The sequence below is a fragment of the Chiloscyllium plagiosum genome, chromosome 2, assembly GCF_004010195.1.
Source record: "Chiloscyllium plagiosum isolate BGI_BamShark_2017 chromosome 2, ASM401019v2, whole genome shotgun sequence".
In the NCBI taxonomy this organism is placed as follows: Eukaryota; Metazoa; Chordata; class Chondrichthyes; order Orectolobiformes; family Hemiscylliidae; genus Chiloscyllium; species Chiloscyllium plagiosum.
The window spans coordinates 87,355,025-87,375,964 of record NC_057711.1 but is presented as its reverse complement, the minus strand read 5'-3'; the positions used below and the strand labels follow the sequence as shown (position 1 = coordinate 87,375,964).

Genomic DNA, 20,940 nt, shown 5'->3' with positions numbered 1-20,940 from the left:
AGTGGAGGCCAGGATGCTAAATGTCTTCAAGGCAGAGATTGATAAATTCTTGATGTCACAAGGAATTAAGGGCTAATGCAGGTAAGTGGAGTTGAAATGCCCATCAGCCATGATTGAATGGCGGAGTGGACTCGATGGGCCGAATGGCCTTACTTCCGCTCCTATGTCTTATGGTCTTATGGTCTAAAAAACTCAATCAAGTTTGTGAGATATGATTTCCCACACACAAAGCCATGTTGACTATTCTGAATCAGTTCTTGCCTTTCCAAATACATGTACATCCTGTCACTCAGGATTCCCTGCAACAACTTGCCCACCATCGAGGTCAGGCTCACCGGTTTATAGTTCTCTGGCGTGTCTTTACCGCCCTTCTTAAACAGTGGCACCACGTTTGCCAACCTCCAGTCTTCTGGCACCTCACCTGTGACTATCGATGATACAAATATCTCAGCAAGAGGCCCAGCAATCACTTCTCTAGCTTCCCACAGAGTTCTCGGGTGCACCTGATCAGGTTCTGGGGATTTCTCCACCTTTAACGTTTATCCACCTCAAGACATCCAGCACTTCCTCCTCTGTAATCTGGACATTTTGCAAGATGTCACCATCTATTTCCCTACAGTCTATATCTTCCATATCCTTTTCCACAGTAAATTTCATCATTTATAATTATCATAAACAGTAGAGATATCAGTACGGATCCCTACAGAACTTCTTAGTCAGGGACCTTCAGGTAGAAAACCAATCTTCCATCTCTATCTTCTATGGGAAAGCCAATTCTGATTCCACACAGCCAAGTTCCATGCATCTTAATTTTCTGGATGAGCCTATAATGCGAGACCTCGTGGAAAGCCTTACTAAAGTCCATGTAGATAACATCCACTGCTCTACCCTCATCGATCACCTTCGAAAAATTCAATCAAGTTAGTAAGACACAAAGCCATGTTGACTGTCCCTAATTAGGACATGCTTTTCCAAATGCATTTAAATCCCATCCCTAAGAATTCTCTCCACTATCTTTCCCTCCGCTGATGTGAGACTCACCAGTCTAGTTTCCTAGATCATCCCTATTTCTTTCTCGAACAGAGGAAAACATTAGCTACTCACCAGTGCTCCAGGACCTCTCCAGCAGCTAGCGAGGCTACAAACATCTTGGTTAACACCCCAGAAATCTCCTCTCTTGCCTCTTCCAAAACCTTGGGGTAGATAGCATCAGGGCCTGCAGACTTATCCACCTTAATGCTCTGCAAGAGATCCAACACCACTTCTTGCTTGATCTCAAATTGCCCGAGCATATTAGTATGCTCCACACAAGTCTCACTATCCTCCATATCCTTCTCCTGGGTGAATACTGATATTAATTGCTCATTTAGGATCTTGTCCATATCCTCTGCCTCCAAGCACAATTCCCTCCTTTATCCTTGAGTGGTCCTCCCTTTTTCCAAGTTATTCTCTTATTTTTAATGCATGTATAAAATGCCTTGGAATTATCTAATTGCCAAGGTCATTTCAAGGCCCTTTCTTGCTCTCCTAATTTCCTGCTTGAGTTCTTTACTGCTTTCTGTATATTCCCCATAGGCCCTGTCTGATTTTAGCTTCCTAAACCTTACATATGCTTCTTTTTTCCTTTTAACTAAATTCACAACCCCTTACCTTACCATCCTTCTCCTTCCTCATTACTGGAACATGCAGGTCCTGAAGTCTGATCAGCAGGTCTTCAAACAACTCCCACACATCAGATATGGACTTGCCTGATAACAGCTTCTCACAATGAACTTTCCCTAGCTCCTGCCTAAAACTGACATAGTTTGCCTTCCCCCAGTTTAATACCTTCCGTAAGTACTTATCCTTATTCATAGCTATCTTAACTTTTAAAGTGTTGTGATCACTATTTCAAAAAAGCTCTCCTACTGAAAGGTCAGTCATCTGGCCAGGCTCATTAGTCATTACAAGGTGCAGTATGGTCTCTCCTCTAGTTGGACTATCCACATTTTGTTTCAAGAAACCATCTTGGAAGCACTTAATAATTTCTGCCCCACCTAAGTCTCTTGAATTAAGGGAGTCCCAGTCAATACTGGCGAATTTAAAATCATCCACAATGATAACCTTGTTGTTATTGCATTTTTCTATAATCTGCCTACATATTTGTTTCTCAATGTCTCAGTTGATTCTGGGGGGCCTATAGTATAATCCTATCCTTGTGATTGCACCTATCTTATTTTTGAGCTCTATCTATATTGCCACAGTGGATGACCCCTTCAGTATGTCCTCCCTGAGTGCAGATGTGACATGCATCCTGATTAGAAATGCAACTCCTCCACTTCTTTTATCTTCCTACTTCGTCTAAAGCAACAAAATGCTGAAACATTGAGCAACCAGTCCTGTCCCTCTCTCAACCAAAGGAGCCAGTCTTGTCCCTCTCTCAACCAATTTTGGTGGTTCATTTAGCTGCTTGTTTGTATCCTGTTAGTGTTGAGGATTGTGCACTCACTCCAAACACCGGCTGAGCTGAGGAGAAATTTCTTCACCTAGAGACTAGTGCATCTGTGGAATTCTCTGCCACATAAAGTAGTCAAAATATTGAATGTTTTCAAGAAGGAGTTATATATCGTTGTTAGGACTAAAGGGATCAAAGGGTATTGAGGAGAAAGCAGGAACAGGGAACTGAGTTACATTGAATGGTGAAGCAGATTCAAAGGGCTGAATGGCTTTCTATCTTCTGTGTTTCTATGTTCCTTCTGGAACCTGTTCTGATCCCTAGCTCTTCTCCTGTTTTGCATTGACTAGTTGTTGAAACTTTATTGCTGGAACAGCACAGCAGGTCAGGCAGCATCCAGGGAACAGGAGATTCGACGTTTCGGGCACAGGCCCTTCTTCAGGAATGACTAGTTGACTAGTTGTCCCTAGCAGCAAAAACTAAAAATGCATGATAGTTTTCCCATATGTAGTGACAAACTCATTATTTCACCCTGCCATCCCTCAATTGTCCTAAACCTAACAACCTGTTTGACACCCGAAGCATGCTGGAAAGATATTTCCTCAACTAAATTTTGGGATGACTGACACTATAAATTTTTTTGTCTCCATTGCAAATGCCGTTCATGAGTACAAATATAATGTCACTAATCTCTAAACGCAATTTTATAAATTGAAAAGAAGTAAAACAGGTTTTGTAAGTACTGTATCCACTACACTGCTGGTGCAATTCCCAAAATACCACTTCTAATACGGTACTCAGAACACTACTTATATAATATTCACACGTGTGTTCAACTTTTAAACTGGACCTGAAGATAGTTTCTTCATTTGATTACATTTGATCCTCAGCGTTCCAGAAAGGGTATCCTAATCATGACTCTCAGGTGAGGAGTTTCAATGATAACCACTTCTGGTTTTATCTGACTTTAACACTAACACATTACTCTAACGACCTAACTCATGATATCCCCTTCGCAGGAGCACATTTTAGCACAGCCATCATATTCCAAGGTCTTCATGGTACTAACCCATTCCAGTGAAATTAAAAGTGTTTCTGTCTCGGCTATGTGCATTTACTGTAAGCTGCTGTGTCACACAAGCAGCTATGGAAACCAGTTTCATACAAGCAGCACTGTTTCTTACCTGCAGAAAAGATAGTTACTGATGACAGTAGATAATCATCCTGATTTCATATAAAGTTATAAAATTCAACATTTCTTACATGTAAAGGATAAAGGATTTTTTGCAAAATCCATCAACTCGTGATAATTTTAGTGCCTATAAAAGCCCTGAACAAAGGTATATTTGAGTTTCCAAAGTATGCTTACAATATGTTTCTTCTGGCATTGGAGATGCATGAATTTAAATTTCAATCTTTTAGAAAAATTGAGTTTAAATTCACTTTACAGTAAATTATCACAGAATTACATTTGTTTTTAGTCATCACCGGTGGAACAGATGGCATTGGAAAAGCATATGCAGATGAGGTGAGTTGTTGCCATTATCTTTTCTTATTGGATAAATTACAAGCCTTAGTTGCTTATTTTGGAAATTTGTTGTTTTCTAATTTTATTTGCATCAAAATTATAGACATGTATTGAAATGTTTCAATCCTTGGTATGTGCCCTCAAGAAAATTCTTTCTCTGATACTTTTCTTGAAATCAAGAATGGGATGTAAGCTTCACTGGCTAGGCCAGCCATTATTGTCTGTCCTAATTACCCTGGGGAAGGTCATGATGAGCTGTCTTTTTGAATTTCTGCTTTCCCAGGAATATTAGGGAGGGGGTTACAGAAGTTTGACCCAGTGATACTGAAAGAATGATGATATATTTCCAAGTTAGTATGATGGTTTGTGGCTTGCAGGCGGCCTTATGAATGGTGATGCTCTCATGCATCTGCTGCTGTTGCCTTCTAGATGGCAGTGGTCATGTGTTTAGTAGATAGTATTGAAAGTGCCTTGTTGAGTTACTGCAGCATCTAGTAGTTGGTACATGCTCTGCGTCTCTGAATTGATGGTGAAGAGAATGAATATTTAAGGTGGTGAATAGGATGCTAGTCGGGGGACTGAATAGGGTCAAACTTCTTGAGTGCTGTTTCAGCTAAGTGTGATATTCTATCACACTTCTGTCTTATGCCTTGTAGATGGTGTGAAGTTGTTAGGGAGACAAGAGGTGAGTTATTGCTGCAAAATTCCTATGCTCTAACTTGCTCTTATCGACACAGTATTTATATGGCTTGGTTGCAGTTCAGTTTCTCATCAGTGGTAACTCTTGGTGTGTCACTAGTGGAGGAATTCAGGGTTGGTAGTGTCATTGTATTTCAAGGAATGATAGATTCTCTCTCGTTGAAGATGACCATTGCCTGGCACTTCTCTGGCCCAAATGTTACTTGCCACTTATCAGCCCAAACCTGAAATGTTATACAGGTCTTGCTGAATTTGGGCATGAATTGTTTCAGTATCTGAGGTATCGCCTATGAAATTGAACAATGTGCGATCATTCCCACTTCTGATCTTATGGTGAAGGGAAGGTCATTGATGAAGCAGCTGAAGATGGTTGGGCTTAGGATTCTATCCTGAGGAACTCCCGCAGAGGTGTCCTGGAGCTGAGGTGGTTGACATCCAATAACCATTGTCCTTCTTTCTAGGAATAACTTTAATGACTTGAGTAGTTCAATGCTTCCCATTGACTCCAATTTTGCTAGGGCTCCTTGATGCTATCCTCAGTCAAATGTGGCCTTGTTATTAAGGGAAACCACTCTCACCTCACCTTATGGTTGAAAGACTGGTCTTGTTTTTGAGTTTGGAAAGTATCATGAGAAAGAGACTAGATAGATTAGTAATAGACTAAATGCCTTGAAGATAGGCACACAAGATTATTTTAGGCCGGTGGTATCATATTTTAAATTTATCATTCTTGCTCAGCAACCTCTACATGCACGTTCTGTATTTGTGTCAAAACTAAAACACCGATACTGAAAACTTGAACTCTGGTTTTGAGATCATACCTACTTGAACATATCATGAAGTGAATACAATGCTGACTTCTATTTTTTTCCCTCTGCCTAATTTAAATTGATTTGTTTTGTATTTTGTAAATCCCTATGGTAAGATGTAGTGGGTACTTGGCACCTTACTGTGAACACCAATATTTGGAATAGAAGTGAAATTTCTTTTCCTAGAGTACTAAGCCTAACTAACCACTATGCTGATTGCGCCAATGCATGTGTTCTTGTATGTTGCATCATGAAAGAATAAGTGCATCAAGGAGTTGACAATCACCATCAAGGGACTGATCACTTTTGCCAAGATTTTTCAGATCATATTTCTGGAAGAATCTCAGTCAACAAAACCAAAAGCAGTTTCAGGGCTCTGCAATATTACTGCATGTAACATATAGCAGAATGCTGATGCATGGAAACGTTATCACAATTTGTTGATGGATGAAACTTGTCTACATCTCCTTGCAGGCAAGATTCAATGTTATCCTATTGGAAATGTCATGGCAGTGTTGTTCATGAGCTCCTTATGCATCATCATTGGATTAAAGCAGTCATCAAGTGTGAGGGCTGATGCTGAGCCAATTTGTGTGTAGAATTTCTTCCTGCTTCATTTTGGTCTATCAGTTCTCAGTCGCTTGCACTTGGCATGGGCTAGAGCTTCAAATGCTAGAGGTGACTTTTCAGGCACAAAAAATGTTTTCATTTTTGTTCCACTATTGTGACACTCCAATTTTATTGGTTCCTTCTCTTTAGGTTTCACCAGCTTGCAATATTCCCATCTCAGCACAAATTTACACTTAGGCCCATCCTGTAATAATTCAATTAATTTACGTCTGAACCGAGCACAAGCAGCAGTGACTTGGAAGGGTATGCATTTGTTTGTAAGCTTATAGAACAGTTTGGCAGGCAAAACTCAAACTTATTGTCTTTCAAAGTGCTAATGCTATCCACTGTTTCTTTACAGTTTGCCAAGCGTGGTCTAAATATTGTACTTATTAGCAGAACTAAGGAAAAGCTAATAAAAGTTGCAAATGAAATTGGTAAGATAGTTATTTCCTATTACTAATTATTGTTTGCTTTTTGTAGCTACATATCACAGTTGGGAATTTCTTTAGTACATTTTCATCATGACTTTGGAAGATTACCAGAGACTCTGGATAAATCAAAAAGGTGAAAATAGCAGATTACGTAGGATTTATGGCAATGAAATTGCCCATTCAACCCAGTCAGTCCTTGTCAGTGTTTATTCTCTGCTAGACCCTCCTCCCATGTTTCCTCAGCTAAATCTCGCATCAAAAATCTCTGTTCCATTGGTTAACACTGCTACCTCACAGCACCAGGTACTCAGATTCACCTCCAGCTTCGGGCACCTGTCTGTGTGGAACTTGCACATTCGCCCAGTGTCTGCATGGGTTTCCTCCAGGTTTTCTGGTTTCCTCCCACAGCCCAAAGATGTGCAAGTTAAATGGATTAGCTATGCTAAATTGCCCAAAGTGTCCAGGGATGTGTAGGTTTGACAGATTAGCCACAGGAAATGCAGGGTTACAAGGAAATGGTGGGAGGGTGGGTCTGGGTGGGATGCACTTAAGAGAATTGGTGTGGACTTGTTGGACCAAACGGCCTGTTTCCACACTGTAGGGATTCTACGATTCATTCTTCTTCAAACGCTTGTCTACCTTTTCTTAATCGTATTTATACAGCTTTCTTCAATTACTCTCTCTTGTACTGAGTTTCAAATTTTTACTAATCTTTGGAAGCAGAAGTTTTGCATGAATTCCCTGCTGGATTTCTTCAAGACTGTATTATATTAATGGGCTCTCTATTTCTTAATCCCCACAAGAGGGAACATTCCCTTTGAACCTGACATTGTCTATATCTGTCACAAATTTAAAGACCTCAAATAGGTCACCCTCTAGCCCTTCTTTTAAGAGAAAAGAGACCTAACTTACTGCATAAGTTCTATGTTTTTACATAGAACATAGAACTTATGCAGGACAGGCTCTTTGGCCCTTGATGTTGCGCCCACCTGTGAAACCAATCTGAAGCCCATCTAACCTACACTATTGTATTATCATCCATACATTTAGCCAATGACCATTTAAATGTCCGTTAAGTTGGCGAGTCTGCTACTGTTGCAGGCAGTGCGTTCCATGCCCCTACTATTCTCTGATTAAAGCCCCCTATCACCCCTTAATTTAAAGCTATGTCCCCTCTTGCTAGCCATCACCATCCAAGGAAAAAAGCTCTCACTATCCACCCTTTCTAATCCTCTGATTATCTTGTATGTCTCTATTAAGTTGCCTCTGAACCACCTTCTCTCTAATGAAAACAGCCTCAAATCCCTCAGCCTTTCCTTATAAGACCTTCCCTCCATACCAGGCAACATCCTGGTAAATCTCGGCTGCACCCTTTCCAATGCTTCCACATCCTTCCTAATAATGTGGCGACCAGAACTGTACGCAATACTCCAAGTGCGGCTGCACCAGAGTTGCAATATGTCCTCATGGCTCCGAAACTCAATTTCTCTACTAATAACAGCTAACACACCGTACACCTTCTTAACAACCCTATCAAACTGGTTGGCAACTTTCAGGGATCTATGCACATAGACACCGATGTCTCTCTGCTCATTCACACTACTAAGAATCTTAACATTAGCTCAGTGTATTTCTGTTACTCCTTTGTTTCCTCACACTTTTCCACATTAAACTCCATTTGCCACCTCTCAGCCCAGCTCTGCAGCTTATCTAAGTCCCTCTGTAACCTGCAACATCCTTCTGCGCTGTCCACAACTTCACCGACTTGAGTGTCATCCGCAAATTTACTAACCCATCCTTCAATGCCCTCATCTAGGCCTTTTATAAAAATGACAAACAGTAATGGCCAAAAACAGATCCTTGCGATACCCCACTAGTAACTGAACTACAGGATGAACATTTCCCATCAACCATCACCCTTGGTCTTCTTACAGCTAGCCAAATTCTGATTCAAACTGTTAACTCACCCTCAATCCTATGCCTCTGTATTTTCTGCAATAGCCTCCAATGGGAAACCTTATCAAATGCTTTACTGAAATCCATATATACCACATTAACCACTTTACCCTCATCCACCTATTTGGTCACCTTCTCAAAGAACTGAATAAGGTTTGTGAGGCACAACCTACCCTTCACAAAACGGTGTTGACTATCCCTAATCAACCTATTCTTCTCTAGGTGATTATAAATCCTATCCTTTATAATCTTTTGCAAAACTTTCTTTACTCCCCTCTTGAACAAGGATACAACATTTGCTATCCTCCAGTCTTCTGGCACTATTCCTGTAGAGCTGGAAATGTGTTGCTGGAAAAGCGCAGCAGGTCAGGCAGCATCCAGGGAACAGGAGAATCGACGTTTCGGGCATAAGCCCTTCTTCAGGAAGGGCTTATGCCCGAAACGTCGATTCTCCTGTTCCCTGGATGCTGCCTGACCTGCTACGCTTTTCCAGCAACACATTTCCAGCTCTGATCTCCAGCATCTGCAGACCTCACTTTCTCCTCAACTATTCCTGTAGACAATGACAACACAAAGATCAAAGCCAAAGGCTCTGCAATTTCCTCCCTAGTGTCCCAGAAAACCCTAGGATAAATTCCATCCAGCCCAGGGACTTATCTATTTTCACACTTTCCAAAATTGCTAACACTTCCTCCTTATGAATCTCAATTCCATCTATGTCTAATAGCCTGTATCTCAGTATTCTCCTCAACAGCATTGTCTTTTTCCTGGGTGAACACTGATAAAAAATATCTCTACCTCTTCAAACTTCACACATAGCTTCCCACTACTATCCTTGACTGGCCCTAATCTTACTCTAGTCATTCTTTTATTCCTGACATACCTATAGAAAGCTTTAGGTTTTTCCTGATCCTACCTGCCAAAAACTTCTCATGTCCCCTCCTGGCTCTTCTTAACTCTCTCCTTAGGTCCTTCCTGGCTAACTTGTGTCTTTCAAGCATCCTAGCTGAGCCTTCACATCTCATCCTAACATAGTTAAAAAATCACACAACACCAGGTTATGGTCCAACAGGTTTAATTGGAAGCACACTAGCTTTCGAAGCGATGCTCCTTCATTAGGTGATAGTGGATCACCTGATGAAGGAGCATTGCTCCGAAAGCTAGTGTGCTTCCAATTAAACCTGTAGGATTATAACCTGGTGTTGTGTGATTTTTACCTTTGTACACCCCAGTCCAACCCCGGCATCTTCAAATCATCCTAACATAAGCTTTCTTCTTCCTCTTGACAATGATTCAACTTCTTTATTAAAACACAGTTCCCTCACTCAACCACTTCCTCCCTGCCTGATAGGTACATACTTATTAAGGACACACAGTAACTGTTCCTTGAACAAGCTCCACATTTCAGTTGTGCCCATCCCTGCTGTTTCCTTCCCCATCCTATGCATTTTAAATCTTACCTAATCGCATCATAATTACCTTTCCCCCAGCTATAACTCTTGCTCCGCAGTATACACCTGTCCCTTTCCATCACTAAAGTAAACATAACCAAATTGTGGTCACTATCACCAACGTGCTCACCTACCTCCAAATTTAACACCTAGCCTGGTTCAGCACCCAGTACCAAATCCAATGTGGCTTCACCTTTTTTAATATGTATAGACACACATTTCTGGAATAATTCTTACAAATCTTCTCTGCATCCATTTTAGTCCTTGTAAATGTAGGGGTATGGGTGCTTCGGCGGGCCGGTGTGGACTTGTTGGGCCGAAGGGCCTGTTTCCATGATGTAAGTAATCTAATCTAATCCTTCTGCACCTATTTCATAATAGAGAAACCAAAATCACATGCATAATTCTAAATTGGTCAAATCAAAGTTCTATAAATATTTTGCAGAATGATCCTACCTTTTTATTCTATCCCTCTACAAGTACAAGCTAGTGTCTGTGTTGCCTTGTTTTAATGACCTTTCTAATCTGCCGTGCAATTTAGTTAGAGGTGGGATCATACAGTACAGGAAGAAATTGTAATGTTCTTTTTATTTAGGCTTTGTAAACCTTTTTTTTGCCTATAATAGGAACATCTAAAATTTGTTTCTCTGTTCCACTTTAATGCTTCTGTATAAGGGATGTTTTTGTTTCTCTGTTGCATGTATTGTGCAGATGTGCCAAAAGTAACACATGCCAGTAGGAGTCTAGTCAGCCTGATTAGGGTCTTTAAAAGCTGGTCAGTGAGTTGCCAGTGTGAAATATCATCTAAATCGACTGTTCACTAATCTGGATGTAAAAAAATTGGATGGATTAATACAGTACTGTTTTAGTTTAATGGCGAGATCAGTACTGGGAATGAAAAGAAACAACAGGTAGAATAGTTGTAGAGTGGCAATTGCATGAAATTCAAATTTCCCGCATGCAAAATCCATTGGCAGCTATCATCATACTAAAGTGGAAACATGTGGTCTTAATGATAACATGCATATGAATTCAGACACTCATGTCAGATTCAAAGTTACAAGGCACACAATAATATCAATGGATGTTTTAAGTTGATATAGAGTTGTATTTTATATTTTATGTGAGAGAAGCAAAGTATTGGAGTGACTGAAATAAGGTGGATATAATGCGAAAATAAATCGGCCAACATTAAGAAAGAATTTTGGTAGATAGAAGCTCTAATATTATCATAGCATACAGCAGTACTGTGACCCTCATTGTTTGTTATATACATAAATTATATAGATGAAAATATGGGGGGAGTGGGAAACAAATTTGCAGATGACACCAAGATTGGTAGAGTGGTTAACCCTCAAGAAGTTAGTTGTGTATTACAAGAAGATGTAGATGGGTTGGTCAGATGGGAAGACCAGTGGCAGATGGCATTTAATCCTGATAAGTGTGAGGTGATGCACTTTGGAAGAAGAAACAAGATGAGAGAGAGTACTTAACGAATGACAGGACACTGGGTAGCTTAGAGGAACAGAGGAATCTTGCAGTAATTATGTACAGATTCCTGTGATGGTAGAGCATGTAAATAGGTATAGTTAAAAAGGCATATGGGACACTTGATTTTATCAGTTGTGGCATAGTGTATAAGCAAGGAAGTATTATTGGAGTTGTACAGAGCATTGCTGACGCCACAGCTGAATTCTGTGTGCAGTTCTGGTCACCTCACTACAGGAAGGATGTGATAGCACTAGAGAGGGTACAGAGGAGGTTCACCAGGATGTTGCTGGCATGGAGAAATTGAGCTATAAGGAGAGACCAGATAGATTTGGATTATTTTCTCCAGAGCAGAGAAGACTGAGGAGGGACATGATTGCGGTGTATAAGATTATGAGGGATATGGTGAGGGTGAAGAGACAGCAGCTTTTCCTCGTGGTCGAAGGGTTAATCATGAGAGGGCACAGTTTAAAGGTAAGACTCAGAGGGGATTTGGGAAAAAATATCTTCACTCAGTGGGTGGTGGGAATCTGGCATTCACTAACTGGGAAGGTAGGAGAAGCTGGAAACCTTGCAACCTTAAAAAAAAAAGATTTTGGATGAGCATTTGAAACATCATAACTTTCAAAGATATGGGACAAGTGCAGAAAATTGGGATTAGTGCACCATTAGTGGCAGTTATGTCTGCACAGGCTCGATGGGTTGAAGGGCTTTTTCTGCACTGTATGAATCTATGAAAGTGATGGTATGTTATTTTTGTAAGAATGGAAGTATTGTTAGACAATGGTTGCCACAAATATGAATAAATATTTTGGACTGATTTTCCAGAATATGGATGCGTATTCAATAGGAACTTACTTAAAGATCAATATATATTAATGACTATGACCGCCACATGTTTTCAATCCATTCCCTGCCTCCCTGGCAAGAGGTATTTAAAAATGTTACTGTTACGTCTTCAGCTACCAGGTCTGAATTCAACTTGCTTGTCTATGATTAGTTGACAAGATTTAAAATAAAAGTTAGAAATATCAACATGTATAATCGTGAAATGTTTCAATTAGTTATATCTAAGTAAGTACGTTACTTTTCTAAGACAATTTTTGTAAAAGTTAATTGAATTGAATGCCTTTTTTATGTATTGACAGAACAAGCATCTGGAAGAAAAGTGAAGACAATTCAGGTTAACTTTATTAAAAGGGATATTTACCAGCACATCAAGGAAAATCTGAGAGGACTTGAAATTGGGGTCCTGGGTAAGTAAATTAATTTTTTGATCAGATTTGGAAGTTTGATTACATAAATCCTTACTTGATTATTGGGGCTGGTTCTAATTGCAGCTGTTTTAGCATATGAAATATATCTGGAATAATCAAATTCTGCCTCGACATAGCATTGTCAAATTGGCTTCATATTTTCATCATGTACTGAACCTGGTGTGTTACCACAGATAAAAGAAACACCTGAGAGGTTTGAGTTTTCTCTCGTCAAGTTGAGAATATGAAGAAGTGATTAAATGAGCGCCTTAAAACTATGAAGAAATATGATAGGATTAATAGTGAAATTTATGATACTCTGGAGTAGCAATGCAAGTGCACATATTTAAGAAAATTACATAAAACCTAAAGAGGAGTTTAATAAGTATCTTTAAAAGGTTCCTAGATTATGAAATTCTGACACAAACTGTTGTTACAGCTGAAGTATCAAATAAAAATGACCTTGTTATTTGTAAAGAGCCCAGAGACTTGTGCACTGCATTAGAGTTGGCAAGTTTCAATTTCAGAAAGTCAACATAAATAAAACAATCTCCCATCAATGGGTCAGATCTAAGTTCTGCAGTCCTGTCGCATCCAATTGTGAATGGTAATGGACAGTTAATCAATTCACTGGAGGAAGAGGCTCCACAAATAACTCCATCCTGAACAATGGAAGACCCCAAACCCAAAGTGCAAAAGATAAGGTTCAAGCATTTATCACAATCTTCAACCAGATGTGCGAACAAAGAACAAAGAAAATTATAGCATTGGAACAGGCCCTTTGGCTGTCCCAGCCTGCACTGATCCAGATCCTCTCTCCAAACCTGTCATCTATTTTCTAAGGGTCTGTATCCCTCTGGTCTCTGCCTATTCATGTATCTGTCTAGATACATCTTAAATGAAGCTATTGTGCCTGCCTCTACCGCCTCTGCTGGCAATGTGTTCCAGGTAACCCCACCCTCTGCGTAAAGAACTTTCCACTCCTATCTCCCTTAAACTTTTCCCCTTTCACCTTGAATATGTGACCCCTAGTAACTGAGTTCCCCACTCTGCTACCCACCTGTCGATACCTCATGATTTTGTAGGCCTCAATCAAGTCCCCCCTCAACCTCCGCTTTTCTAATGAAAATAATCCAAATCTACTCAACCTCTCTTCGTAGCTAGTGCCCTCCCTACCAGGCAACATCCTGGTGGACCTCTTCTGCACCCTCTCCAAAGCATCCATGTCTTTTGGTAATATGGTGACCAGGACTGTACACGGTATTCCAAATGTGGCCGAACCAAAGTCTTATACAAGTGTAACATGACCTGCCAACTCTTGTACTCGATACCCCTTCCGATTAAGGAAAGCATGCCATATGCCTTCTTGATCACTCACTCTATTGACCTGCGTTGCCACCTTCAGGGTACAATGGACCTGAACACCCAGATCTCTCTGTACATTAGTTTTCCCCAGGGCTTTTCCATTTACTGTGTAGTTTGCTCTTGAATTGAATCTTCCAAAATGCATCACCTAGCATTTGCCCGGATTGAACTCCATCTGCCATTTCACTGCCAACTCTCCAATCTATCTATATTCTGCTGTATCCTCTGACTGTCCTCTTCACTGTCTGCTACACCACCAACCTTAGTGTCATCTGCAAACTTGCTATTCAGGCCACCCATACCTTCCTCCAGATCATTTATTTATATCACAAACAGCAGTGGCTCCAGCCCAGATCCCTATGGAACACCACTGGTCACAGTTCTCCATTTTGAGAAACTCTGTTCCACTGCTACTCTCTGTCTCCTGCTGCCCAGCCAGTTCTCTATCCAAATGGCTAGTACATCATGGACCCGATGTGACTTCACTTTCTCCATCAGTCTACGATGGCGAACCTTTATGAATTGCTTTACTGAAGTCTATGCATATGGCATCTACAGCCCTTCCCCCATCAATCAACTTTGTCATTTCCTCAAAGAATTCTATTAAGTTGCTAAAACTTGACCTTCCCTGCACAAAACCATGTTGCCTATCTCTGATAAGCCCATTTTCTTTCAAATGGGAATGAATCCTAATGCTCAGTATCTTCTCCAGCAGCTTCCCTACCACTGACACCACGCAAAGTGGATAATCCACTTTGGCCTCCTCCAGTAGTTCCCAGCATTAGAGATAACAGTCTGCAGCCAATTTAATTCACGCCACATGATATCAAGAAACTGTTGGAGGCAGTGGATGCTGCAAAGGCTGTGGCCTTGGCAATATTCTGGCTATTGCATTGAAGACTTGTGCTCTAGAAATTGCTACATTCCCCAGCCAAGCTCTTCCACTGCAGTTACAACAGTGGCATCTACCTGAAAATGTAGAAAATTGCTCAGATATGTCATGTACACAAACAGCAGGATAAATCCAACCTGGCCAATTACTGCCCCATCAGTCTATTCTCAATCATCAATAAAGTGTTGGAAGGTGTCACCAACAGTGCTATCAATTAGCACCTGCTCAACAGTAATCTGCTCAGTAACCCCCAGCCTGCGTTCCACAAGGGTCAATGAGCCCCTGCACGTAGTACAGCATTGGTTCAAACACAGATTAAAAAAAGCCTAAATCCAGAGGTGAGTTCTTAACATCGAGGCTGCATTCAATTGAGTGTGGCATCAAGTATCTCTAGCAAAATTAGAATCAATAGGTATCAGAGGGCAAACTCTCTGCTGGTTGGAGTCATACCTGTTATATAAGGACATGGTTGTGGTTGTTGGAGGTCAGTCATCTCAACTCCAGGACATCTCAGTAGGAGTTCCTCAGAGCACTGCCCGAGGCTGAACCATTTTCAGTTGCTTTATCAATGATCTTCCCTCTAAGATAAGTTCTGAAGTGGGGATGTTCATTGTGCAATCTTCAATGTTGCCACGAGTCACCACGAGTTAAATAAACAATCGAGTACATGACAAATTAATTTCTGACCACAATGTAAACAACTTCTTGGCTGCTGGGTTAACACAGTTTACATGCACAAGACAGAGGAATGATCATAAAACCACTCAGGCATGAAATGATAGACCACAGACAAACACTTAGAAACCGCAAAACAAACGTGTGAAAACCAACGCATGCCGTACAAACCACATAACAAACAAACAGACCTTTGTCAACTTCCCCAATCTTTACATCTTGTAAGTGAGAATTTAATGGGTGGTCTTTCATTCTGTCTCACTGGGAATCCCTGCCAGTCTGTCTTTCCCCTAGCTGGATCAGGCACATGGCTGCTCTCTGGCTCAAGTCGAATTCCGCCTCTGCCTAAATGGGCACAATCTGGGTCTAATTTTGGAGCTCACCGGCCTGCTGCGTTCAAGCAGGGAAACCGGCTCAGTACTGAAATGCTGCCGCAGTAGATTAGAATTGTGGCTACTCCCCCTAGACATCCAAAGCTAGCCTCCAGGTCTGAATTGGGCACAATTTGAAAAGTCAGGTTCGCTTCCCCTGTTGATAAAAAGGGCCTACCAACTAACGCCAAACCGTCGAAGAAATTCAGCCCAATGAATTAGAGACCACAAACTAGGATCACGGTGAAATTGACAAGCAGTTTATTAAACAATGCAATATCGTGGAAGAGAAATTGACCAGGCTGACACAGAACTGATTCTCTGCACAGATGGCCAGAATGCTCTTCCCTGAACAGAAGGTGCAGGCAGGCTTTATAGGGGTACAACACAAAGGTGATGATTGTAAAGCAGGTACAGTACAATGGTGAAAATTGTAAAGCAATTAAAACAAGAATAAACTGAATGGAAGTTAATCAGTATCAATTCATTTGCAAATCTCAAGATGGTGAACCCGCCTGGCCAGAATCTCTTGCCCTGCCTCAGCCCGACTTTCTCAATATGGCGGCTTCACCCAGCTACTATTCACTGACCTCTGCGCCAACAAAAACAAGGCCTACCACTCTGCACCCACCCTCAACAGAACGGCCTTCCAGAACTTTCCGACCACTTTCGAATTCCTAACTGCGCGCCCACCACAACAAAAACAAATCACAATACCGTTTTCCTCACCCGTCGCCATCACGATCCCCTCTCTCCTAACGAAAATTGACCACACCCTCCCTCAACAGCCCCACTGCTGCCGAATAAACAACCACCCACGTCCTCTCTCCACCCTGCGAACTGCCTCACATTTAAACTCCTCAGCATACAAAGTGGCCCTAACTGCCCTAAACCCGTGAAGGATGACACTAGTGTCCCTTTCTCCGCTCCGCCCGGCCTGCACACCCCTCCACCCTCTCCTTCCAATATTCCAGTCAGCTCTTTGAGTGGATGAGAATGTCTTCTGGAAGATTCTTCATTGTATTTCCCGTCCATGCGAATATGTGTAAATGTCCCTTCTCCTGGCATTCAGATGTGTCCATTGTGATCTTCCTGCAAGTGAAGTCTTCTGGGATCTCTCAGGCTGCATCTTTGTTTATGCATTATTGGTTTCCATGGGAAATGAGCCTGTCCTTAGGGTATTGGGACTGCAGTGCTAATCAGTGCTGTGAGCTTTACTGTGAAGGCTGTTGGGGAAGTGCATTCTCTGGTCTGGGAGCAGCTTGGACGTGTCTGGTTTCTTTTTTAGCCTGTTGGCCAAAACAGGGGCATTGTGGGTGTGTTCTGTATGTTGGCATGCTTGATCTGTCTTTTGCAGGCCAGCTTCTGTGATTTTATATGGCCATGCTGTGGGTGGCCAGGGTGGCAGATCTTTTGCCACACCCACTAATGCTATGATTTCATGTGGCCTTCTTTACTGCAGTGAAAACACCAGAGCTTTCTAGCTTCTCTTTCCCCTTTATAGGTTTCCTTTTCACCCTGTTATAAGTTATCCTTATGACCTTCACTGAGATCTACTTTTCCCTTGTGAGGATTTCTCTTTTCCCCAATTTCTATTCCTCACAATTGAAATTGATGTTGGAAGCCAAACTTTGATTTATGAACCAACTTATAATCAGCAGCTACTTCAGCTGCTAATCTTGCCGTTTCACCTCTCTGCTCTTCTATACGAGTTCTCACCACTTCAGGAAGTGAATTTTTGACCTCCTCTATCTTTTTAAGCTGACTTCCCTGTCTAAATACCAATTAGACAGTGTACATACAAGGAATAACAAGGAAAAGACAAACACATAACCTCAACACCAAGGAGAGGGAAGCACTAAAATCACTAAGAAACGATAAGAACATAATCATACTACCAGCAGACAAAGGCAGAATGACGGTCATCCTGGACAAAGCAGAATACACCCAAAAAGCACAACAACTACTTGCAGATACCAACACCTACCAAAAGAGGGCGTTTGACCCCACCCCACAGCTCACCAATAGGATAAATAACACACTGAGGAATCTACAAAAAAACGGACAGATAACCAGGTCGGACCGACAAAGAATGAAACCTGAAAGCAACAACACCCCCAGATTCTATGGACTACCTAAAGTGCACAAACCAGACATCCCACTCAGACCCACAGTATCACTACCAGGGACACCATCACACAAACTGGCTAAAGAACTACAGCAGAAACTGAAACACCTGATCAGCGGATCCAGACAATGTATACAATCAACACAGGAATTCTTGGACATCATCAGAAATATACACATAGACAAGGAAGAAACCAAGGTCTCATTTGACATAACGGTACTGTTCACCTCTATTGACAAAACCCTAGCCAGAGAAACAATAGCCAACCTGCTGGACATACAGAACAGACAACAGGACGTGGAACCTATCAACAAAGACGGCATACTCAAACTACTGGACTTGTGCCTCACAACACACTTCACATTCACAAACCAGATATACGAACAAATCAACGGAACACCCATGGGCTCACCGATCTCTGGACTCATAGCAGAAGCAGTAATGCAAATGTTAGAACAAACAGTCCTACCACAAATTCAACCCAAACTCTGGGTCAGATATGTGGATGACACCTTTGTAATCATTAAAAACACAGAAATAGAGAAAACACACTGGATCATCAATGCCACACTAACAGGAATCCGATTCACTAGAGAGGAAGAAAAGGATAACCAACTCCTATCCCTAGACGTGATGGTACAGAGAAAACCGAACGGAGAATTCACCACAAAGGTATACAGGAAAGCCACACACACAGACCAAGTCCTGAACTATGAAAGCAACCACCCCAACACACACAAACGAAGTTGCATCAAGACACTATTCAAAAGGGCCACAACACACTGCAGCACACCAGAACTGCAAAAAGAGGAAGAGGAACACCTGTACAGGGTATTCGCCAAAAACAGATATCCGCGCAATTTCATCAACAGATGCCTAAGAGAAAGACAACGGAACGAGGACATGCCACAACCCAAAGGACTAGCCACACTACCATACATCAAGAGCATATCAGAACTGACAGCCAGACTACTGCGACCACTAGGACTTATAACAGCACACAAACCAACAGCCACTCTCAGACAACAACTCACCAGAATGAAGGACCCCATACCCAGCATGAGCAAAACTAATGTAGTGTACAAAATCCCATGCAAGGATGCAAGGACTGCACAAAACACTATATAGGACAAACAGGAAGACAGCTAACGATCCGCATCCGCTTCACAGGAGGCTCCCAAGCACTGAGGATGTCACCTAGACAGGGAACGAAACGTTTGCAACAAAAATTTCCAGCTCGGCGAATAGAACCACAACAGTGTACATACTGCTGTGTAAATACTGCCACAAGCAAAGGAAGCTCTGGATGTGCTGTACTCCACCATTAACATCCTGGAGATGGAACACCCCGAGGTCCTGTTTATTATAACTGGCGACTTCAATCAAGCTAATTTAAGGAAGGTGTTGCCCAAGTACCACCAGCAATTACTACATGAAGCACCACTTAAACCTACTGAATTCAACACTTGGAACAAAAGACACTAATGCCTACCACTCGCTGCCTTTCAGTCCAACAACCCTCATCCCAAATTGAAAGTCTAGAATAAACTCTGCTAAGAGCCCCCAATCTGTTATGGACCAGGTCAGACCCCTCAAAACATTTTAAGAAGGTAGCCCAGACCCAAACCTTTTTTTTATTAAAAGGCAGATGTAAAATGGATATTCCGGGAGTAATGTGGCTGGTCAAACCATTTGGCTTAAAGCAAAACAGATTTACTACTGTGCTTGAAACACAAACAAAAGAAAATGGAATTTAGAATAACTTAACTAATTGAAAACCCAACTGATACGATATCGTAATTTACTAAGGAGCTGTCCCAATCCCTGCTACGTCCCATTAACACACTCCTTAACAAAAGGTAAATTCAAACACAGATTCTTACTGGCAGGAGAGATTTCAGAGAGAAGAGTTAGTCAGGCATGGGACTTCATTTCACTGTAGCTGTTTCTCTAGGTTCCCAACAATTTTTTTGATTATTTGCTAAAACATACTAAATTAGAAAAAAAAAATCCCTGATCTGGAGAACTGGCCCCTTTCATTGTACAAGTATTTTAAAAAAAACCTAAAGGCCACTTCTGTTTGTTAACTTAGGCAGGGTCCAGTAGCCATTTTGACACCACTGACTTTACAATCTCTTGAAAAAAACCAATGACAACATACCCTTGTTAAAAGGACAGCATCGTCACACTACTTAAGTGTAGTTGGCACTGTGCCCATCCAACTTGAACCAGATAACAAGTTTCTCAGAATGGAAGTGTCATTATTGGATGAATTGTGCTGGATTTCAATCATTATTATAGCTACAAGATGTAACTGAATGAAAATTATTGAATGTAAGTATTGCACCCAGTGTTTCAGTATGTTTCTTAGGATATTACATACCATTGAGCTCAGCAATTCCTCCTAAGTCAGTGAGAGACATTTTCTACTTTAACAGGTATTTTCAAAATCTCAGCAGGAATTGACAGAAAAATTAAACAGTTGTTGAGGAACTTTTAATAAGCAGAATAATGAAACAGATGTAAAGTAATAACGAGCTGCAGATAGCAAGAATGATTTTGTGATCTTCTGCAATCATAAATTAAATTTGGGAACTGTGCAAAGCTATTTTCACTTGATTTACGTGACCTTTAGATATTTAAAAGTAAACGTAAGTGCTTTCATTTTGTTACAGTGAACAATGTTGGAATGATGCAGAAACCAAACCCCTGTAGGTTTCTTGAAACGTACGACATAGATAAGGTAATGACCTTTTTAATGCTAGAATTTTGTCACTATACTTTGAATCAACCCTTCACTGTTCGATAGATTCATGATTATCACATGACATTATGTTTTTTTTAC

General features: G+C 41.1%; 1 protein-coding gene across 2 annotated transcripts in view; it reads left to right on the top strand.

Annotated features, from left to right (window-relative positions):
- The window catches only part of hsd17b3 (hydroxysteroid (17-beta) dehydrogenase 3), an 82,310-nt gene that overhangs the window by 16,887 nt on the left and 44,483 nt on the right, over positions 1-20,940 (top strand). For both annotated transcript variants that reach the window (XM_043713519.1, XM_043713512.1), the window contains exons 2-5: positions 3,916-3,962; positions 6,441-6,516; positions 12,557-12,664; positions 20,771-20,838. In XM_043713519.1, coding sequence (XP_043569454.1) covers positions 3,916-3,962; positions 6,441-6,516; positions 12,557-12,664; positions 20,771-20,838 — 299 coding nt within the window. The remainder of the gene's footprint in view (positions 1-3,915; positions 3,963-6,440; positions 6,517-12,556; positions 12,665-20,770; positions 20,839-20,940) is intronic.